At 46.3% G+C, this 23,588-nt stretch overlaps 2 protein-coding genes across 3 annotated transcripts; one reads left to right on the top strand and one right to left on the bottom strand.

The window, feature by feature from the left end:
• The first annotated feature begins 761 nt into the window (after positions 1-761).
• sri (sorcin) lies at positions 762-9,923 on the top strand. Its single transcript, XM_034553269.1, has 8 exons — positions 762-1,056; positions 2,058-2,099; positions 2,240-2,309; positions 2,932-2,975; positions 3,284-3,431; positions 5,029-5,142; positions 5,261-5,319; positions 9,649-9,923. Exons 1-8 carry the CDS (start codon positions 1,015-1,017, stop codon positions 9,673-9,675), a joined length of 546 nt encoding a protein of 181 aa, XP_034409160.1. The 5' UTR covers positions 762-1,014; the 3' UTR covers positions 9,676-9,923.
• An 870-nt stretch (positions 9,924-10,793) lies between these two features.
• On the bottom strand, positions 10,794-23,140 carry LOC117745129. Of its 2 annotated transcripts, XM_034553214.1 has the most exons (12): positions 23,021-23,140; positions 16,504-17,153; positions 15,575-15,949; positions 15,122-15,487; positions 14,455-14,808; positions 14,340-14,357; positions 13,927-13,990; positions 13,790-13,833; positions 13,476-13,626; positions 13,228-13,341; positions 12,315-12,382; positions 10,794-11,007 (listed from the first exon to the last, which is right to left on the bottom strand). In XM_034553214.1, exons 1-12 carry the CDS (start codon positions 23,073-23,075, stop codon positions 10,984-10,986), a joined length of 2,283 nt encoding a protein of 760 aa, XP_034409105.1. In that variant the 5' UTR covers positions 23,076-23,140; the 3' UTR covers positions 10,794-10,983. The 2 variants fall into 2 exon arrangements, with proteins under 2 accessions (XP_034409105.1, XP_034409106.1); XM_034553215.1 differs by lacking the exon at positions 16,504-17,153.
• Between the last annotated feature and the right edge of the window lie 448 nt (positions 23,141-23,588).

The following is a 23,588-nucleotide window of genomic DNA, read 5'->3' on the forward strand; positions in this document are numbered from 1 at the left end:
TTCGTCCTCCTCCTTTGAATAGAGACAAGCGGCCGTCTGTGAGGAAGTCAAGTAACAACGGAACGAGGAGAAGACGGCGCCATTGTTCCTAAACGACCACACAGTGGAGTCAACACGTCTCTGAAACACAACGCACTACCTCATGGGAGAGGTCCCACAGCAGGCCGTTGCATCACATTAGCTGTATCTAGGTGTACCTAATAAAGTGGGCACTGAGCAGTGGTGTTAAGTAAAGTGTACCGCATATAATATTCCAGTAACAATGTTAATACTGATCATGTATGAGTAATAATGTTAATATATTAGTATTAATGTTGAGGTTTGGACTACACAAACATTGTGACGGTAAGCAACAAACAAAACAATCAATCAATCAAGGGAGAAAATATTCTGCAGGTTAATCTATAATGAAAATAATCATTAGTAAATAGATATAAATGAACACCACCGCCACAGCAGTAATACGTTTAACTTTTATATTAGCAATAATAATCTATAATTGACAATAGTATAGTCACAGGGGACATTTGTTCTGATTACACTTTCAGTGCAGGGACATTTTAAATACTTGCAACAGAGTATTTTCAATGAGTATGTTTACTTCAGTACAGTATCTGAATACTTCCTCCACCGTCCGATATGTTTTCATCCGGCCTTCATTGGTTTTCATTGTCGCAAAAAAAAGAAGCTTTTGGAGCCAGCCGTGATCCCATTGGTCGATCGGAGGGTCACGAGGTCACTCTCCGCCAATCAGAACGCAGCAGGAAAAGGAAACGGGACATTTGACAGCCTCCCAGAGTCTGGGCGCTTTCACCCGGGTTATGTTTTCATTTGGACCCGCCTCGTTGTTCTAGGCTAATTTAAAAAAGGAAAAGAAAAGAATTATCATCTCATCTTATTGTTTCCGTTCCTCTTGTAGACACGCCCCCTCTGGAGTGAAAGAGGCGCTACATTACGCTACATTGCGCTACATTTGGTTACACTCGTTTCTCCGGTGTTGTGGTGTATTCAGTGATGGCCTTTCCCGGATACGGCGCTGCCCCCGGTGGAGTCGCGGTAAGAAAGCTTTATAATGTCATGAAATATCGGGACGGGCACCGTGTCTAAAGAATGCGGAAGTCGGTCTCGATGTCCGTCATCAGGGGGCTCAGAACCCAAACACGATGCACACGTCTGCAGGTGTTTGTGTGTTTATGTGACGCGCGAGCTAAAGGTGTGACGGAAACTTCGGAGGCGAAAGAAGTATTCAGATACCTTACTGTCGTAAAAGTGGCGTTAGTGTAGACATATTCTGTTGTACACAATATATAATAATCCTGCATTCAAAGTAAAGTAAAAAAATATAATAAATATATATAATAAAGTAAAATATTCCTCAAGTAGTTTAAAAAGTACTCTTTATGCAGAATGACCGATATATATATATATAGATATACATATATATTGTAGTTATTGATGCATCAATGTGTTCATCACTTTAATGTTGCAGCTGGTAAATGTCGATAACACTTTTTACAGCAGTATATAAAGTATTATATCAGTTAAAGGACTCCCATGTTGCTCAAACAGCAGACGTTACTGCTCTCAGTGAGTTCACAGGAACACAATTGCAGAAGAAACCGCTTCCTGAACACATCCCATAACCTATGCATTCAAACCCTTACTTCAGTCAAAGTAAATGGACATTATTTGCTAAATGTACTTTAAAAGTATTGATTGGTCAGTAAAATGTTCCCAGTCTATGTTCTACTATTAAATCTGACGTTTCTGTTGTATTTGTTTTATTTGTTAGGGGTCATTCTAGAGGCTTTTATAAATAGAGTTTATTGAGCTTCAAAGAACTAAAAGCAGTAAAAAGCAGAAGCGTGAAGTTACATAAGAATAGAAAAGCTCAAGTAAAGTAGCTCCAAAGTTGTACTGAAGTACTTGAGTAAATGTACACAGCGATATTTCACCACAGGAATTCTTTAAAAATAAAATATCCATAATTAACATCTTCAGAAGTAATAACCGATCATCTCCCAGTAACACTTTGTTGTTTCTCTGTCTCTCTGCAGCAGGACCCTCTCTACGGATACTTTTCAGCTGTAGCTGGACAGGTACCCCCACCCCCACCCCCCCCCCACCCCACACACACGCACACACACACACACACACACACACACACACACACACACACGTTCCTCCGATTGTGCAGACTGCTGTCATCTAACTTTCCGTGCTCTTGAACATGCGACAGGATGGACAGATCTCAGCAGACGAGCTGCAGCGCTGCCTCACGCAGTCCGGCATCTCGGGCACGTACAAACGTAAGGCCGCTGTTATTAATATTATTATTAATTAATAGTGCACGTGTTGGCCTCACGCTCGTTCACTTTAATGCTGACGAGGGATCGTTTATCTAATCGGAGTTTATGCAGAACGAGGTTTTTAAAATGAGAAGATTTATAAAAATTAAGCTGAGCTCTGTTGCACCGTTAAAAAAAACTAATCTCCATTTAATACATTTTTTATTAAAAGTTTAAACTAGAGTTTAATCAATATGATGCTTGCTTACCAAGAATAACCATAAATAAAATGGTAAATACATTGGTGTGCTTTCTGGATAGTAAGCAGGCTTTTAAGATGGGGGGAGGAGCTAAAAAGTTTGTTAGTTGGCTAACGCAACTCGTGTTGGGTTAGCATTAGCTCGAAACAACACTTCCTGCAGGTCAAGGCTTTTATCTTAAATTATTTAATGCCAACTTATTGATCAGTGTATAAGTAAATGGATTTCTGGATAAAATACAAAACCATGTAGTCAGGTGAATTATTATCTACTATTATATACTAAGTAAATACCATTACATCACTATTAATGTGGGTGCAGATTTGTCTGATTGTTTATGAATAATACAACGTTGAACAGTGTTCTTTGGTCATGTTTCACAGCCTTCAGCATGGAGACCTGCAGACTGATGGTCAGCATGCTGGATGTATCCTTCAGGAGGTAAAGAAGGCGTTCAGGTTGCTGGTATCGTGCATGCTGCCCACTAAAGCTGAGGTTAATACTTGACTTATTTCTTCACAGGGTTTGTTTAAAAGTTTCTAGTATGCATCTTTTAAATTAGCTTATTTTGTAAGTGTGCACACAATGACAATAAAGCAGTTTAAGCCCTAGTTTGATATTTGTGAAGTATCACAGTTATCCCCTCTGTGAGTTGTGTTGTATGGTGGGGTGTGTTGAGTTGAGCTGTGTTGTGTAGTGTGGTGTGGTCTTGTGTCCTTGACGGTGTCTCCTCAGAGGGACCATTCCAACAGCATGGGCTTCAACGAGTTCAAGGAGCTCTGGCAGGCCCTGAACGGCTGGAAGTCCACCTTCATGTCCTACGACCAGGACCGCAGTGGGACGGTGGAGGGCCCGGAGCTGCAGCACGCCTTCACCTCCATGGGTACTGGCCCTTTAACTTAGCACGCCTTCACCTCCATGGGTACTGGCCCTTTAACTTAGCACGCCTTCACCTCCATGGGTACTGGCCCTTTAACTTAGCACGCCTTCACCTCAATGGGTACTGGCCCTTTAACTTAGCACGCCTTCACCTCCATGGGTACTGGCCCTTTAACTTAGCACGCCTTCACCTCAATGGGTACTGGCCCTTTAACTTAGCACGCCTTCACCTCCATGGGTACTGGCCCTTTAACTTAGCACGCCTTCACCTCAATGGGTACTGGCCCTTTAACTTAGCACGCCTTCACCTCAATGGGTACTGGCCCTTTAACTTAGCACGCCTTCACCTCCATGGGTACTGGCCCTTTAACTTAGCACGCCTTCACCTCAATGGGTACTGGCCCTTTAACTTAGCACGCCTTCACCTCCATGGGTACTGGCCCTTTAACTTAGCACGCCTTCACCTCAATGGGTACTGGCCCTTTTAACTTAGCACGCCTTCACCTCCATGGGTACTGGCCCTTTAACTTAGCACGCCTTCACCTCAATGGGTACTGGCCCTTTAACTTAGCACGCCTTCACCTCCATGGGTACTGGCCCTTTAACTTAGCACGCCTTCACCTCCATGGGTACTGGCCCTTTAACTTAGCACGCCTTCACCTCAATGGGTACTGGCCCTTTAACTTAGCACGCCTTCACCTCCATGGGTACTGGCCCTTTAACTTAGCACGCCTTCACCTCAATGGGTACTGGCCCTTTTAACTTAGCACGCCTTCACCTCCATGGGTACTGGCCCTTTAACTTAGCACGCCTTCACTTCCATGGGTACTGGCCCTTTAACTTAGCACGCCTTCACCTCCATGGGTACTGGCCCTTTAACTTAGCACACCTTCACCTCCATGGGTACTGGCCCTTTAACTTAGCACGCCTTCACCTCCATGGGTACTGGCCCTTTAACTTAGCACACCTTCACCTCCATGGGTACTGGCCCTTTAACTTAGCACGCCTTCACCTCAATGGCTACTGGTCCTTTAACTTAGCACGCCTTCACCTCAATGGGTACTGGCCCTTTAACTTAGCACGCCTTCACCTCCATGGGTACTGGCCCTTTAACTTAGCACGCCTTCACCTCAATGGCTACTGGCCCTTTAACTTAGCACGCCTTCACCTCCATGGGTACTGGCCCTTTAACTTAGCACGCCTTCACCTCAATGGGTACTGGCCCTTTAACTTAGCACGCCTTCACCTCCATGGGTACTGGCCCTTTAACTTAGCACGCCTTCACCTCAATGGGTACTGGCCCTTTAACTTAGCACGCCTTCACCTCCATGGGTACTGGCCCTTTAACTTAGCACGCCTTCACCTCAATGGGTACTGGCCCTTTTAACTTAGCACGCCTTCATGGGTACCCCTCTGCATGAAGCTTCATAATATATAGTTTTATTAATAAATGTGTATAAATGAGACTCTGAATGCTGTGTGAACAAACCCCTCTGCAGAAAGCTTCATAATATATAGTTTTATTAATACATGTAGTATACATGTTGTAAAAACCAAATATCAGGGAGCTGCTCTCAGTTCCCTCTCGTGTTCCCGTGCAGGTTTTAATCTGAGCCCTCAGGCCATGAACATCATCATGAACCGCCACAGCTTCAACGGCAGGATCGGGTTCGACGACTTCGTGGGCTGTTGCACAAAACTCCGTGCCCTGACTGGTGAGAAGAAGAAGAAGAAGAAGAACATGCATTTAAATAAAAACACCAACGTTTGGTCAATGGACAAATGCTCAGTGATGAACAATGAAAGTATCATTTTTAATCTGTTTGTTTTCAGATCAGTTCCAAAGAAGAGACACGAGCCGAACTGGCACGGCTTCATTTCATTATGATGATGTAAGTTTCCACAACTTAGCATCTGAATAATGAATACATTATATATATTATATAACATGGATGGAAAGCTTGACTTAAGTTCAACATGATCAGACTGTTGCTGTTCATGTTGTGTAAATATGTCACGGCAAGTAAATAGTGTACTTTACAGATGTGTAGTCATGACCAGCTTTTAAACACTGCAAACAATAGTTTTTTACTTTTTAAAAGAAGGCTGTGAAACTGTTTCTCCAGAGACGTACGACCTTGTTGAACCTTGTTGAACAACACAGAGACGTACGACCTTGTTGAACTTTACAGAGACATACAACCTTGTTGAACCTTGTTGAACAACACAGAGACGTACAACCTTGTTGAACAACACAGAGACGTACGACCTTGTTGAACAACACAGAGACGTACGACCTTGTTGAACAACACAGAGACGTACGACCTTGTTGAACTTTACAGAGACGTACGACCTTGTTGAACTTTACAGAGACGTACGACCTTGTTGAACTTTACAGAGACATACGACCTTGTTGAACAACACGGAGACGTACGACCTTGTTGAACTTTACAGAGACATACAACCTTGTTGAACAACACAGAGACGTACGACCTTGTTGAACTTTACAGAGACGTACGACCTTGTTGAACTTTACAGAGACATACAACCTTGTTGAACCTTGTTGAACAACACAGAGACGTACGACCTTGTTGAACAACACAGAGACGTACGACCTTGTTGAACTTTACAGAGACGTACAACCTTGTTGAACAACACAGAGACGTACAACCTTGTTGAACAACACAGAGACGTACGACCTTGTTGAACAACACAGAGACGTACAACCTTGTTGAACAACACAGAGACGTACGACCTTGTTGAACAACACAGAGACGTACGACCTTGTTGAACAACACAGAGACGTACGACCTTGTTGAACAACACAGAGACGTACGACCTTGTTGAACAACACAGAGACGTACGACCTTGTTGAACAACACAGAGACGTACGACCTTGTTGAACTTTACAGAGACATACAACCTTGTTGAACAACACAGAGACATACAACCTTGTTGAACAACACAGAGACGTACGACCTTGTTGAACTTTACAGAGACGTACGACCTTGTTGAACTTTACAGAGACGTACAACCTTGTTGAACAACACAGAGACGTACGACCTTGTTGAACTTTACAGAGACATACAACCTTGTTGAACCTTGTTGAACAACACAGAGACGTACAACCTTGTTGAACAACACAGAGACGTACAACCTTGTTGAACAACACAGAGACGTACGACCTTGTTGAACTTTACAGAGACATACAACCTTGTTGAACCTTGTTGAACAACACAGAGACGTACAACCTTGTTGAACAACACAGAGACGTACAACCTTGTTGAACAACACAGAGACGTACGACCTTGTTGAACAACACAGAGACGTACGACCTTGTTGAACAACACAGAGACGTACGACCTTGTTGAACAACACGGAGACGTACGACCTTGTTGAACAACACGGAGACGTACGACCTTGTTGAACAACACAGAGACGTACGACCTTGTTGAACAACACAGAGACGTACAACCTTGTTGAACAACACAGAGACGTACGACCTTGTTGAACAACACAGAGACGTAACTGTTGAACAACACAGAGACGTACGACCTTGTTGAACAACACGGAGACGTACGACCTTGTTGAACAACACAGAGACGTACGACCTTGTTGAACTTTACAGAGACATACGACCTTGTTGAACAACACAGAGACATACAACCTTGTTGAACAACACAGAGACGTACGACCTTGTTGAACTTTACAGAGACGTACGACCTTGTTGAACTTTACAGAGACATACGACCTTGTTGAACAACACGGAGACGTACGACCTTGTTGAACTTTACAGAGACATACGACCTTGTTGAACTTTAGAGAGACATACAACCTTGTTGAACAACACAGAGACGTACGACCTTGTTGAACTTTACAGAGACATACGACCTTGTTGAACTTTACAGAGACATACGACCTTGTTGAACAACACAGAGACGTACGACCTTGTTGAACAACACAGAGACATACGACCTTGTTGAACAACACGGAGACGTACGACCTTGTTGAACAACACAGAGACGTACGACCTTGTTGAACTTTACAGAGACGTACGACCTTGTTGAACAACACAGAGACGTACGACCTTGTTGAACAACACAGAGACGTACGACCTTGTTGAACTTTACAGAGACGTACGACCTTGTTGAACTTTACAGAGACGTACGACCTTGTTGAACTTTACAGAGACGTACGACCTTGTTGAACTTTACAGAGACATACGACCTTGTTGAACAACACAGAGACGTACGACCTTGTTGAACTTTACAGAGACGTACGACCTTGTTGAACAACACAGAGACATACGACCTTGTTGAACTTTACAGAGACGTATGACCTTGTTGAACTTTACAGAGACATACGACCTTGTTGAACAACACAGAGACATACGACCTTGTTGAACTTTACAGAGACGTACGACCTTGTTGAACTTTACAGAGACATACGACCTTGTTGAACAACACAGAGACGTACGACCTTGTTGAACTTTACAGAGACGTACGACCTTGTTGAACAACACAGAGACATACGACCTTGTTGAACTTTACAGAGACATACAACCTTGTTGAACTTTACAGAGACATACAACCTTGTTGAACAACACAGAGACGTACGACCTTGTTGAACTTTACAGAGACGTACAACCTTGTTGAACTTTACAGAGACATACGACCTTGTTGAACTTTACAGAGACGTACAACCTTGTTGAACTTTACAGAGACGTACGACCTTGTTGAACAACACAGAGACGTACAACCTTGTTGAACTTTACAGAGACGTACGACCTTGTTGAACTTTACAGAGACATACGACCTTGTTGAACAACACAGAGACGTACGACCTTGTTGAACTTTACAGAGACGTACGACCTTGTTGAACTTTACAGAGACATACAACCTTGTTGAACCTTGTTGAACAACACAGAGACATACAACCTTGTTGAACAACACAGAGACATACGACCTTGTTGAACTTTACAGAGACGTACAACCTTGTTGAACAACACAGAGACGTACGACCTTGTTGAACTTTACAGAGACATACAACCTTGTTGAACTTTACAGAGACATACAACCTTGTTGAACAACACAGAGACGTACGACCTTGTTGAACTTTACAGAGACGTACGACCTTGTTGAACAACACAGAGACGTACGACCTTGTTGAACTTTACAGAGACGTACGACCTTGTTGAACTTTACAGAGACATACAACCTTGTTGAACCTTGTTGAACAACACAGAGACGTACGACCTTGTTGAACTTTACAGAGACATACAACCTTGTTGAACTTTACAGAGACATACAACCTTGTTGAACAACACAGAGACGTACGACCTTGTTGAACAACACAGAGACATACGACCTTGTTGAACAACACAGAGACGTACGACCTTGTTGAACAACACAGAGACATACGACCTTGTTGAACAACACAGAGACGTACGACCTTGTTGAACAACACAGAGACGTACGACCTTGTTGAACTTTACAGAGACATACGACCTTGTTGAACAACACAGAGACGTACGACCTTGTTGAACTTTACAGAGGCTTACGACCTTGTTGAACAACACAGAGACATACAACCTTGTTGAACTTTACAGAGACGTACGACCTTGTTGAACTTTACAGAGACATACGACCTTGTTGAACAACACAGAGACGTACGACCTTGTTGAACTTTACAGAGACATACGACCTTGTTGAACAACACAGAGACGTACGACCTTGTTGAACTTTACAGAGACATACGACCTTGTTGAACAACACAGAGACGTACGACCTTGTTGAACAACACAGAGACGTACGACCTTGTTGAACTTTACAGAGACATACGACCTTGTTGAACAACACAGAGACATACGACCTTGTTGAACTTTACAGAGACATACGACCTTGTTGAACAACACAGAGACGTACGACCTTGTTGAACTTTACAGAGACATACGACCTTGTTGAACAACACAGAGACATACGACCTTGTTGAACTTTACAGAGACATACGACCTTGTTGAACAACACAGAGACATACGACCTTGTTGAACAACACAGAGATGTACAACCTTTTAGCAGCTAAAGAGAGTTGGTGGAGAACAAACTCGAGTTAAAAGGGCAACGAATAGCACACTTATGTTCATCAGGTGGACACAAACATGACTCCATTTGATAGTCTTGCTGTTGGGTGACAGTTGTCCAATAACGCCTGTGTCTCTCTAGTTTATCCAGGTCACCATGAGCATATGAAGAGGAATGGACTAATCAGCGGGGACACGCCGGCCCTTTAAAATCTTCTCATAGAATAACAGCATGTATACTTCCAATGTGTATTTTTTTTATTGCTAAATCCTTGTTGTAAAAAAACGGATTTAAATGTCACATTCCATTTTACGGTGAACTTTAATGTGTATCGTAACAAACCAACACAACTATAATAACCTCTGTATTGGCCCATAGAGCTGCATGTCTGAAACAAATAAAGCTTTTGATGGATAGTTGGTGTGTTTTTAGTTAGTTTGTATTGTAGAACGATTAACACACAGTATAATTGTCCACGCGATAAGATACAACTTTATTATTAACCCGGTTGATGCAGCAATACAAATATATATAGAGAGAGAGAAGGAAATAAATCAATAATGGGAGGCATGTATAAAAAACTGAGAATATCATTTAAAAAGAAATAATGAATATATAAAACTATTCAAGGTAGTGATTAACAGCAGCAGAGTTTGTAGGTTTGTGTCAACAGTGACACCAGACGGACGATAAATGGTCTATGAATATATATTCCTATCTATGTATATATATATATATATATATATGTATATATATATGTATATATATATATATATATGTATATATATATATATATCTCAGGCGTAGTAAATTAGTACTAAATTTAATTTAATAACAGCAGACACAGGAATATCTTTTGTCATATAAAAGGCACAGCAGTAGTGTGAAAATAGCCTTATTGTATAAAAGATGTCATTTTGATATGAAATTAGTTTCTGGTCTAAACAAAATTTTTCTTCTGTTTGAAAACGACACCATCACTTTTTGATGATCATTTTCTGTTTATGGCCCACAAAAAAAGTTGAATCTTGCCTGAAGTATTGAAGCATGTAAATAATGTTCATGTAACCAGGTCTGAACTGTCTGTTATGCGATGTACACACAACCTTCTTAAACGGTTTGTTTTTTTATCTCATATTGAAATAGTTTCATGTTACATTTTGTCCTGTGCTACATTTCACTTTGAAGCTTTTAATCAAAGTGTAATTTCCTCTTGACTTTAAATAATAACAAAGCCAAACTTAGTGATCATTTCATCACAGAATTGTTTTAATGTAAGTGAGAAGAAACGTTACAGAAGTCATACATGTGATCTGAAAACACACAAACAAACACACACATGAACTGACTAAATATAAACTTCTGACATCGATGATGAATGTTCCTGAACTTTTAGAATGATGGTGATGAAGATGATCCGTAACCACATATGTGGTCCTCACGGCTCTGAGGACTTTCTCTCCTGCGGTTTGATCTTCAGATTATCGCTGATTCCATGAACTGAAAAGAGAAAAACACAAAGAACTGTTGAAATGAGGAGGAAACAAAGAATGTGTTTAAATTCCCGGTACGATCCTGATGAGGACGTTCACTGGCCTCTATCAGTGACTACCAATCAGGTCGGAGCGTTGTGGAGATCGTTAACGAGCAGATGTTAACGAGCAGGTGTGTGACGAGCAGTTGTGTGACGAGCAGGTGTGTGACGAGCAGGTGTGTGACGAGCAGGTGTGTGACGAGCAGGTGTGTGACGAGCAGGTGTGTGACGAGCAGTTGTGTAACGAGCAGGTGTGTGACGAGCAGGTGTGTGACGAGCAGTTGTGTAACGAGCAGGTGTGTGACGAGCAGTTGTGTAACGAGCAGGTGTGTGACGAGCAGGTGTGTGACGAGCAGTTGTGTGACGAGCAGGTGTGTGACGAGCAGGTGTGTGACGAGCAGGTGTGTGACGAGCAGTTGTGTAACGAGCAGGTGTGTGACGAGCAGTTGTGTAACGAGCAGGTGTGTGACGAGCAGTTGTGTAACGAGCAGGTGTGTGACGAGCAGGTGTGTGACGAGCAGTTGTGTAACGAGCAGGTGTGTGACGAGCAGGTGTTTGACGAGCAGGTGTTTAACGAGCAGGTGTGTGACGAGCAGATGTTAACGAGCAGGTGTGTGACGAGCAGGTGTGTGACGAGCAGTTGTGTAACGAGCAGGTGTGTGACGAGCAGGTGTTTGACGAGCAGGTGTTTAACGAGCAGGTGTGTGACGAGCAGATGTTAACGAGCAGGTGTGTAACGAGCAGGTGTGTGACGAGCAGTTGTGTAACGAGCAGGTGTGTGACGAGCAGGTGTGTGACGAGCAGTTGTGTAACGAGCAGGTGTGTGACGAGCAGGTGTTTGACGAGCAGGTGTTTAACGAGCAGGTGTGTGACGAGCAGATGTTAACGAGCAGGTGTGTAACGAGCAGGTGTGTGACGAGCAGTTGTGTAACGAGCAGGTGTGTGACGAGCAGGTGTGTGACGAGCAGTTGTGTAACGAGCAGGTGTGTGACGAGCAGGTGTGTGACGAGCAGTTGTGTAACGAGCAGGTGTGTGACGAGCAGGTGTTTGACGAGCAGGTGTTTAACGAGCAGGTGTGTGACGAGCAGATGTTAACGAGCAGGTGTTTAACGAGCAGGTGTTTAACGAGCAGGTGTTTAACGAGCAGGTGTTTAACGAGCAGATGTTAACGAGCAGGTGTTTAACGAGCAGATGTTAACGAGCAGCTGTTTAACGAGCACTTACAGGTAAATAATCATCATTAACGACCATTTCTCAAAACGTTTAAACTCACCTGCTTGAAGGAGAAGCTGGCGACTTGGCAGTCGCACGGCAAACTCAGCCGGTGAGCCTGGAAGCGCTCTGACACGGGAAGCAGATATTAACGTCACCAAAACGCTTTAAACATCTGTAAATATGCAGAATAATGAACTTGAGAAGTCTCCAGGTGTTAATTAATTGATGGATAGATAGATGGATGAATGAGTTAATGGCTGGATAGATAGATAGATGAGTAGATGGATGGATAGATGAGTAGATGGATAGATGGATGAATGGATGGATGGATGGATAGGATATATAGATGGATGGATGGATGGATAGATGGATGGATAGATAGATAGATAGATGGATAGATGGATGGATAGATAGATGGATAGATGGATGGATAGATAGATGGATAGATGAATGGATAGATAGATGGATGGATGGATAGATGAATGGATGGATGGATGAATGGATGGATAGATGGATAGATGAATGGATGGATGGATGGATAGATGGATGGATGGATAAATGGATAGATAGATGGATGGATAGATGAATGGATGGATGAATGGATGGATAGATGAATGGATGGATAGATGGATGGATGAATGGATAGATGGATGGATAGATGGATAGATGAATGGATAGATGGATGGATAGATGGATAGATGAATGGATAGATGGATGGATGGATAGATGAATGGATGGATGGATGAATGGATGGATAGATGGATAGATGAATGGATGGATAGATAGATGGATGGATAGATAGATGGATGGATAGATGAATGGATAGATAGATAGATGAATGGATAGATGGATGGATAGATGGATGGATAGATGAATGGATGGATGGATGAATGGATGGATAGATGGATAGATGAATGGATGGATAGATAGATGGATGGATAGATGAATGGATAGATAGATAGATGGATTACCTCTGAGGATCTGAAGTTTCGTCAGGACGGCCACAAACTCATCGTAGTCGATTCCGCCCTCTGATCGGTTCTCGTCCCACAGAACTCTGAAGGTTTCCTCGTCTAAATGGAATTCTGCACGATGACGACATTAACGGATGAAAAGCAAATCTCCACAAAAGAAACGGGATCGATTGAACTTGCCGCTCAGTCGATCAATGCCTCCTGAAATAATGTGGAGGAAGCTGTCAAAGAACATGACGTCTTACCACGGAGAGACAGAGCCTTTTTCATTTGGGTTTGGGTGACGGAGGGCGGGTTCCTCCCCTCGTAGCTCTCCACATACTCCCTCCGGAGAACGGCCACATGGTGCTCCAGTTTAAAGACCTCCACCACATTCAGGTCTCTGGTCTTGTCCGCCTGTAAGTTCTGGTTAAGGAGCTCACAGGGAACTGAAAGCGTGTGTCGCTCGACACCTCGAGTGTTGCATCCAGTGGATTCAGAACCAGTTTGGTACCTTTTTATTGAGACACGCTTCCAGATGTGAAAACTGAACACGAAGCAGTGAAGTTGCAAAGGATACGTCCATGAGAGTCAACAGCAGACGGGCTGTCTTCAGACTCAGCGCTACATTGGGGAGGGTGAATACATTTTTTTTAAAAACCTTCTCATTCATACGATGAGATTGTGTTGTTAAAATTAGCGGAATAATAAACTGACTTTTTCCACGAACAGAGTAGCCCCCGGCGATCAGCTTCGCGAGAAGTCCTTCGGCATTTAACATCTGTTGGAAACGAGCACGAAATAAAGTCAGATGGAGAATCCAGAAGCTGACAGTGGAAGCAGCTTTCTTGTGTTGTTGTTTGGATGAAGTTACATTTCACTCCTTTAGCGCTTAGCGTGCTAATTCCAGCATGCTCTCATGCTACACTGGCTACAGAAAATAAGAGCAACGTGCTTTCCTACGCTGTGAATGAAGCGTTAACTTGTTTAAATTTCAATATTTAGCAACTAGCTAGTTAGCCAGCTAGCTTGATATTTCCAACATACTTTCATGCTGCACTGGTTCCAGAAAATGAGAAAAAGTGGTACATTTTGAGAATCAACAAAGATTTGTTGTCATAAACACTCACGTCAGGCCTGCTGTCTTCCTGTGAAAGAGAAAGAAAAGGATTTCATGTAAAGAAAGATTAGCAGAGGAGTCTGATCACTTCCTGTATCGAGCTGTGTCTCTTTTCCATGACTTACCGAGACACATTTGTCCTCTGGGAACGAGTCACACTGCAGCTCAGCTGGCCAGGAAACGTCAAAGCTGGCCATGAAGCCCTCACAGCCCCGTTTGGCCCTCTCGCAGAACGACCTGCAGGGCCGCTGCACTTCCCCCGCCAGACACGGGGGGGCGTACACCGTGCACACGAACAGGCGTATGTCCACCGTGCACATCGTCTGCACCATCGCGTTGAAAAAGGACATCTTCGCCACCGCTTCTCTCTGACTGCCGTGTCCCAGGAGATTCGGGGACATGGTCTGGTTGTAGGACAGGCCCTGGCACATCGGAACGGTGATCGGCTCACAGATCCCTCCGCCGGTGCCCACTCCGTACTGGAACGAGACACGGCTCGGTCTGGGAGGCTTGTGTGGCTAAATACTGTTAATGCACAATGTTTGTAACCTTTTCATCTCATTCTAATTGCTTAGTGTTGCATTATCATTGCATCACATTACACAACTGTCATTAGTTATCTTAACTTTATTGTCCTGTCAGGTCATGTAAAATACCTTAATAGTTATGTGTGACTTTGCTGAAACATGTGGGGCAAACTAAGCGAACACATTTCTTATTATTACACTGGCATTTGTAAATTCCTGAACAATCAGAAGGGTCGTGAACCCCCCGCGTAAACGAGAGACTCACGTGTTCACAGGACTCGGTGGTAAACGCTTCACACTTCAAGGAATCGGGCCACCGGAGGCCGAACTTGTTCATCAGGGATTGACAGTCGGACCGCGCGTGCTCGCAGACCGTTCTGCAGGGGGGCCGAGGCGTCCCCGACACACACTCGGGGGTGTAGACGGAGCACACGAAGGTCTTCAGGTGGGCGGAGCACCCCAGTCTCACCAGCGATGCAAACTGAAACGCCGCCGACCCCGCCTCCTCCTGAGTGGCGTGGCCCAGGACGTTGGGCAGGACGGTCTCGGTGTAAGGGAGGTCTCTGCAGAGCGGGACGGTGATCGTCTGGCACGAGGCACCGGATGGCTGAGTGAAACCGAAGCCGTGAGCCTGAAACCACAGACACAAATCGGTGAATTCTGAATGTCTTCGACGACATCAACGTCCTCGTAAACATCCCAAAAGGAGCAGACCCACGTTCTCACAGGACTCCGAGGTGAACGCTTGGCACCCGAGGGCCTCCGGCCACTGGAGGCCGATCTTGTTCATCAGGGATTCGCAGCCGGCCCTCGCCTGCTCGCACAGCGCCCTGCAGGGGGGCCCGGGCGCCCCCGACACACACTTGGGAGTGAAGACGGAGCACAGGAAGGGCTTCAGCTGGGCGGAGCAGCCGACTTGGATGAGCGGCGCGAACGTCCACAGAGCCGACCCCGCCTCCTCCTGAGTGGCGTGGCCCAGGACGTTGGGCAGGACGGTGTCGGTGTAAGGGAGGTCTCTGCAGAGCGGGACGGTGATCGTCTGGCACGAGGCCGGAGGAGGAGGAGGAGGAGGAGGAGCACTGGTGTCTTGACCCTAAGACAACAGGAGCACACATCAGTGACGTCCCAACAACCAACGCTGTAACCACATGTGGAGGAAGACACTCCAGAATCCAACTCAGTTTAAAGTGCACAAGAAAATGAACTGAAGTACTGCTGATGCAAAATGACCTCTCAGAGTTATGTGTGTATATATTCGCAGTGTATTGTCAATATAGGGCAAATTATAACGACGGAAAATTCTGTGACAGTATTTAGTTTAATTTATAAGAATGCAGAAACTCTTTGTCTTACATGTTGAAAAGTAACTTTTTTAGATAAATGTGAAAAAGTACAATATGTTCCTCTGAATTGTAGCAGAGTCAGAAAAGTTTAAATACTCCAGAACCTCTAAATTGTACTCCAGTACAGTACTAAGTGACTGTAACCCTGCAAACGTTGATAAAGGAATACTTTGACATTTACGGATAATATTCTTGGAAGTTGGGAATACAAAGTCAAAGGAATTAGCGCCCTCCGACTTGAAAAACAAACGTTGTGCAGAAGAGCCCAAAGAAGCAGATGGAACCGAGTGGTTCTGAAACCGACCTGCACACAGCTGGAGGCCGGCAGGGCGTCGCACCGGATCCTCGTGGGCCAGCTCAGCCTCTTGGCCCTGAGGACGGGCTCGCAGTCGCTCTTGACCTTCTCACAGAGCGCTCTGCACGGCTTCATCTGGCCGCTCTCCTCCGAGCCACACTCGGGCACGGCGACCCGACACATGAGCGTGGCCACATTGGGCGAGCAGGCGGTCTCCACGATCTGAGCGATCTGCTGCAGGGCGAAGCCCGGCGCTCCGGTCGGGTGCGGGGTCGAGGTGTATCCCAAACCCTGGCAGAAGCCCGAGGCTACCGGCTTGCAGTTAGCCCTGCCGTGAGCCCGCCCGGGAGACAGCAGCAAGCCCCAAAGCACCAACAACAAAGGCTTCATGGCTCTGGAGTAAAATCTACCAACACGGTCCTGTGCTGTTTTCACGAAGCCTCCGGAGGTGCTGGGTCTCTGCTGAGGAGGTGGAGGAGGAGTCCACCAATGGAGTCTCGACAAACAAGGCGCTGATTTAGGACCACTGCTCAGGGCACATATCAATAAGATGCTCGACACAAAATGAGCACCAAACTGGTCCCAGAGCAGCAGCAGCAGCCCTTTATTCTGAGATTCAAGTCCACATCTGGTTGTGATTGTGTGTTCTTCTGTGAAACCTTGAGGGGGGTTCGTTGCACAAAGGCCGGCTCCATGAAGCCGACTTCTGGGGGAAAGTACTTTATCACCAATGGGATAGAGAAAATAAAGTGTCAACATGTTGTTGTTGTTGTTTTTTAAAGAACTGCGTGGCCAGTTCCCTGAGCTTTGGTTTCCGTAAACAAAAGACTTGATGTTGTTTTCCCGTAAACAGGATTATACCAATAAAACAGCAGAACTGGAGAAACGGTCCTTTTCTCTTTACTTGTGCAGCTGGCTGACAAAGTGCTTCCTGTCGCATTGCACAATGCATTCAATTCTACTTCCTCATAACATGTGCAAAGGGTTGTGGGTCAGAAATCACCCGTCTGTGTGCCATCAGTGTTCATTGAACTGTAGAAACTGAAGGTTGCATTGTTGCATTGAACGGAGAGCTTCTGCACTCGCATGCTAGTGAGACACTTGTGCTTCACTGAAGGTCAGTTCTTCTTTCAGTTTGCTAAAACACGCTTTGCTGGGTCAAAGTCTGCCTCACTAAAGCCACAATTAGTGGCTAGGAGGACCCCCAGCCCTTCTCCTCCTCTTCCTCCTCCTCCATCATCCTCTGTGAGGACACCCAGCCCTTCTCCTCCTCTTCCTCCTCTTCTTCCTCCTCCATCATCCTCTGTGAGGACACCCAGCCCTTCTCCTCCTCCTCATCCATCCTCTGTGAGGACACCCAGCCCTTCTCCTCCTCTTCCTCCTCCATCCTCTGTGAGGACCCCCAGCCCTTCTCCTCCTCCTCCATCCTCTGTGAGGACACCCAGCCCTTCTCCTCCTCTTCCTCCTCCTCCATCATCCTCTGTGAGGACCCCCAGCCCTTCTCCTCCTCCTCCTCCATCCTCTGTGAGGACACCCAGCCCTTCTCCTCCTCCTCTTCTTCCTCCTCCTCCATCATCCTCTGTGAGGACACCCAGCCCTTCTCCTCCTCTTCCTCCTCCATCCTCTGTGAGGACCCCCAGCCCTTCTCCTCCTCTTCTTCCTCCTCCATCATCCTCTGTGAGGACCCCCAGCCCTTCTCCTCCTCTTCCTCCTCCTCCATCCTCTGTGAGGACACCCAGCCCTTCTCCTCCTCTTCCTCCTCCTCCATCATCCTCTGTAAGGACACTCAGCCCTTCTCCTCCTCCTCTTCCTCCTCCTCCTCCATCTTCTGTGAGGACCCCCAGCCCTTCTCCTCCTCCTCCTCCATCCTCTGTGAGGACACCCAGCCCTTCTCCTCCTCTTCCTCCTCCATCCTCTGTGAGGACACCCAGCCCTTCTCCTCCTCTTCCTCCATCCTCTGTGAGGACACCCAGCCCTTCTCCTCCTCCTCTTCTTCCTCCTCCATCCTCTGTGAGGACACCCAGCCCTTCTCCTCCTCTTCCTCCTCCATCCTCTGTGAGGACCCCCAGCCCTTCTCCTCCTCTTCTTCCTCCTCCATCATCCTCTGTGAGGACCCCCAGCCCTTCTCCTCCTCTTCCTCCTCCTCCATCCTCTGTGAGGACACCCAGCCCTTCTCCTCCTCTTCCTCCTCCTCCTCCATCCTCTGTAAGGACACCCAGCCCTTCTCCTCCTCCTCCTCCTCCATCCTCTGTGAGGACACCCAGCCCAGCTGGAAACTACGGCATTGCAGAAGATGCTGTGAGTACTGTGCAGCTTACTGTATTGGTCTTGCTTTATTATAAGTCATTTGTTGTGTGGCCTTTATTTATCAATAAACCTAACTATTATGTGTTGTTGTCGTCTTCCAGACAGGGTGAGCCTGAAGGAGTTCATCTAGCCGCTGCTGGGACTGCAGCTTCATCCTGATTGCCAAGTGAAATGAGAAAGACCCTCCCTGTGCAGGACCAGAAGTGGATCTCTAACACCCTCTTTCCCTCCGGCAAACTGCGGACAGATTTGAAGCTGTGGTACGAGCCCCCTGTCCCGGCCCTCATCTACCATCAGACACCAACACCCGACCGCTTTTGAGTCGGCTGGACACGGGGAGGTTCAAGTCCCCTAAAATAAGCAGGACTTCACTCCAGGGGTGGATAGTGTCAAGAGGGACAGCCTTACCACCACTGGCCCACTTGCACAGTGGCCTGATTGCTGCCGCCTGATAGAGACGATATTCATCAGGCTCTGTCTCATACATCGTAGTCCCAAGAAGAAGGGGGCTGGGACGGTGTCCAGATGGGTGCTAATCCTCGATGACTATAGAAAAGTCAGGCAGTGCATTCTGGACAACGGGACAGTTATGCAGCAGACCACCTTGCAGCTGGTGGACGTGAGCCATACCACTCACACAATAAAGGGTGAAGAAGCAGAACAATTCAGAGGTCATACAAGGGCTAAACATTTGTGCCACTCACCCACCAGCATCAACACCCACCGTGCCCGGCACACCTATATATATATATATATATATATATATATATATATATATATATATATATACATATATATATATAACCATGCCCCTCCGTCCTCCACTCTGCCCACATTCACCCAGTACGTCACATGCCACACCAGAGACAATAAGACACTGGATCTCCTCTATGCCAACACCAAGGAGGCATACTTATCATCACCTCTCCCTCCCCTGGGCCGATCTGACCACAACCTGGTGCACCTCCTGCCTGTGTACACCACTCTTGCACAGAAGCAGCCAGCTGTGACCCGCACAGTTAGACAATGGACCGATGGAGCCGAGGAGGCTCTGAAGGAATGTTTTGAGACAACTGTGTGGGAGGTATTCAGTGATGCCCATGGGGAAGACATCGACGGTCTCACCGACTGCATCACAGATTACATCAACTTCTGTGTTGAGAACACCCACCAGGACTGTACGGTGCTTCTCAAATGGCAAACCCTGGATCTCTCCAAAGATAAAGGCCCTCCTCAAGGAGAAGAAGAGGGTCTTTAGATCTGGCAACAAGGAGGTGCTGAGGACTGTGCAGAGGGAGCTGAGGGTGGAGATCAGGTGCTGCAGCCCCCATCTTTTGCACCCCCTGCGGATTATTGCCCCCCCTCCCCCTGCACCTCCCCCCTTTCTACAGCACTCAGCCCCCCTTCACACCTCTCATACTCATACTCATCACTCTACGACCGGCAACCCACCCCCACTCCAACACCTCACAGCACCACACCCCCCAGCGTGTCCCGTCACCAGGTGAGGAAGGAACTGAGGAGGATCAAGGTGAGGAAGGCCACGGGTCCAGATGGCATCAGCTCAAGGCTCCTCAAATCCTGCGCAGACCAACTGTGCGGGATAGCGGAGCACATCTTCAACTTAAGCTTGAGGCTGGGGAAAGTACCACAGCTATGGAAGACATCCTGCGTGGTACCGGTACCAAAGACCCCGCGGCCCAAGGACCTCAACAGCTATAGGCCGGTGGCGTTGACATCCCACCTGATGAAGACCCTGGAGAGGCTGGTCCTTGTCCATCTCCGCCCCCTGGTGAGCTCATCCCTGGACCCACTTCAGTTCGCCTACCAATCTGGCATCGGGGTGGATGACGCCGTCATCTTCCTGCTGCAGAGATGCCTCTCTCACCTGGAAAAGGCTGGAAGCACTGTGAGAGTCATGTTCTACGACTTCTCCAGTGCCTTCAACACCATTCAGCCTTTGCTCCTGAGGGACAAGCTGAAGCAGACCGGGGTGGAACACCACCTCACTGCATGGATCCTGGACTACCTCACCAACCGTCCACAGTATGTGCGGATACGGGAGTGTGAGTCAGATCGGGTGTACTGCAGCACAGGGGCTCCACAGGGAACCGTTCTGGCTCCATTCCTCTTCTCCATCTACACATCGGACTTCAAACACAACTCTGCCAACTGCCACCTGCAAAAGTTCTCTGACGACTCTGCGATCGTCGGCCTCATCTTGGCCGATGATGACAGGGAGTACAGGGAACTGAACCAGGACTTCTTAGGATGGTGCTAGCGGAACCGCCTCCAGATCAACTCCAGCAAGACCAAGGAGCTGGTGGTGGACTTCCGCCGTGGTAAACGCTCTCCTCCAACACCAGTGAGCATCCAGGGACTGGACATTGAGATTGTGAAGTCTTATAAGTACCTGGGTGTTCACTTGAACAATAAACTGGACTGGTCTGACCACGCTCATGCACTCTACAAGAAGGGACAGAGCAGACTCTTTCTGCTGAGGAGACTGAGGTCCTTTGGGGTGCAGGGAGCACTCCTGAAGACCTTCTTTGACTCGGTGGTGGCATCAGCCATCTTTTATGGAGTGGTCTTCTGCTGCAGCGGCATCACAGCAGCTGACAGGAGGAGACTGGACAAACTGGTGGGGAAGGCCAGCAGCGTGCTGGGGTGTCCTCTGGATACTGTGGAGGTGGTGGGAGACAGGAGGATCTTGGCCAAGCTATCGTCCCTGATGGACCACCCCTCCCACCCCATGCAGGGTACTCTGGCAGCGCTGCACAGCTCCTTCAGCCACCGGCTGATTCATCCCCGGTGTCTGGGGGAGAGGTACCGCAGGTCCTTTCTCCCCGCTGCTGTCAGGCTGCACAACAAGCTGAGCTCCCAGTAGGCCACAAACACTTGAACACTTTGGACTTCGCACTGAACAGCACTTTAGCCCAGTTGCCCAGTTGTGCAATACTAATACATTTAAGTACTTTTTAAATTTTTTTTAAAATTTATTTTATACACTTTATTCTATTTCTACTCCGTCTGTATATATAATATTCTTCTTGTTTTTTTACTCTTTTATCTTAATTATGTTATACTACTTGTTTTACTTATTACTGTGAGCAATGCTGCTGTAATCCTGTAATTTCCCCACTGAGGGACTAATAAAGGATTATCTTATTTTATCTTATCTTATCTATATGTCAGCTTCTACATGCCCGGCAGCACTGTGGGACAGGCAGCATTAAAGAGGACGTCGGAGCGGCAGCAACCTTTCCTTCTCCATCCCAGGCCACAAGGCAGTTGTTCCCCGCTTCACCCTCGGTCCCTCAGAGGGTTACTCCGGCCCGCAGAAAGCTTAAGAGAAAAGTGCTACACAACACATGCAAAAAATGCGGGCAGTTCAGGACTGCAGAGACTGGGCAGTCAGTACAAGGCGGTAATTTACTGCCCGTCGGTAGAGACTGTTACTAAGGAGCAGTGGATGGAGAACAGGCGAAAGACGTAACTCTTTCGTTGATTATCCCCTGACACTGGACATTACTCTTGTATATAGTTGTCTAATATGTTAATTTTATTATTGTGTGTGGTGTTATATTGTTGTATTATATGTGATTTTATATTATACTTTAGAGACTGGTATTTTTGTATCTTGTCCTCATTTATTTAAATAAAACGTTGCTTTTCTCATACATTTTGTTTTCAAACTAAAAACTAAAAACTGTCCAACACTCGGATTGGAGTAAAAGGTACAATATTGTTAGACGACTGTGACCAATCTTAATCACATTTACCCAGGGCCACTGTTACTCTCTTCAAATTAGAAAGATAATAGAATTACAATTGATATATCAATACTATCTCAGTCGAATAGATGCACTTTTATTATGAATATCATACATCTCAATCCTGCCGGGATCGGGATTTGAACCCGCGCATTTTCCTTTTTTCCTCTTTTTCTCCCCCTTTCCTTTTTTCTCCCCCCTCTCCCTTGACAGACTATTCTTCCCCATCTTAACCGCAAACCCCCTTATTGAAAGACGGGCATGCTAACCACTGACCCACAGTCGCCCTGTTTGCTCAACTTCTGAGCGAGTCCACTTCACGTCAGAGGGTTTTTTCTGTTTTAATGCGCGTCATCGATGCCGGCCGCGTGCACGCGCACGTGCTGCTGCTCGGTGTCGTCGTGACTTTACGCCTCGTGACTTGAATTCAGAAAGTTTCTTCTCACCGGCGTGATTAGCATGTTTGGTCTCGAGACGCCGCTCCAGGTGCGCTAGCTTCATGCTACTGTTAGCTAACCAGCGCCTTGAGGGGAGAAGGGGGCGGGGCCATAAGCCGAATGCGGGGGGCGGGGCCATAAGCCGAATGCAGGGGGCGGGGCCATAAAGCTGCGCTGTGAAACAGAGCTTTGACGTAACCGGGGCGGGGCCATAAACCGAATGCGATGACGTCATCAACTGTCACAGATCAAAGGCACTAAAACATATATAGGGTTAACACTCATTCAGGGGTTATTCCACTCACTGATTAGTTTAAGGATTTACAGGCACGTTATGAGTACCAAAAAGAATATCCAAAGCCAGGAGAAGTTGATGAAATCAATTAATACGACAACAATTAATAACCCTGTAACCAAAAAGATGTCGCTCAACGGCAAGAAGTTGGTGAAGGTAGATAGAGTTCTTGACCTGGAGGACGAACACATTTCGCTCCAGCAAAATACTTTGGAGGAAAGGATTACTATGGAAAACAGAATAAGTAATCTGGAAGACGATATCACAGTTTACAGGATAGAG

Source organism: Cyclopterus lumpus, chromosome 16, assembly GCF_009769545.1.
Source record: "Cyclopterus lumpus isolate fCycLum1 chromosome 16, fCycLum1.pri, whole genome shotgun sequence".
Classification (NCBI taxonomy): domain Eukaryota; kingdom Metazoa; phylum Chordata; class Actinopteri; order Perciformes; family Cyclopteridae; genus Cyclopterus; species Cyclopterus lumpus.

What these genes read in the sequence shown, in the direction of transcription:
- sri (XM_034553269.1), top strand. Translation starts at nt 1,015, where the DNA reads ATGGCCTTTCCCGGATACGGCGCTGCCCCCGGTGGAGTCGCG. An exon ending in TTTCAGCTGTAGCTGGACAG is followed by an intron (nt 2,100 to 2,239) that starts GTACCCCCACCC and finishes AACATGCGACAG; the next exon opens with GATGGACAGATCTCAGCAGA. An exon ending in AAAACTCCGTGCCCTGACTG is followed by an intron (nt 5,143 to 5,260) that starts GTGAGAAGAAGA and finishes GTTTGTTTTCAG; the next exon opens with ATCAGTTCCAAAGAAGAGAC.
- LOC117745129 (XM_034553214.1), bottom strand. Translation starts at nt 23,075, where the DNA reads ATGAAGCTAGCGCACCTGGAGCGGCGTCTCGAGACCAAACATGCTAAT. An exon ending in CGGCCTCCAGCTGTGTGCAG is followed by an intron (nt 15,950 to 16,503) that starts GTCGGTTTCAGA and finishes CTGTTGTCTTAG; the next exon opens with GGTCAAGACACCAGTGCTCC. An exon ending in CCACCGAGTCCTGTGAACAC is followed by an intron (nt 14,809 to 15,121) that starts GTGAGTCTCTCG and finishes GTCTCGTTCCAG; the next exon opens with TACGGAGTGGGCACCGGCGG.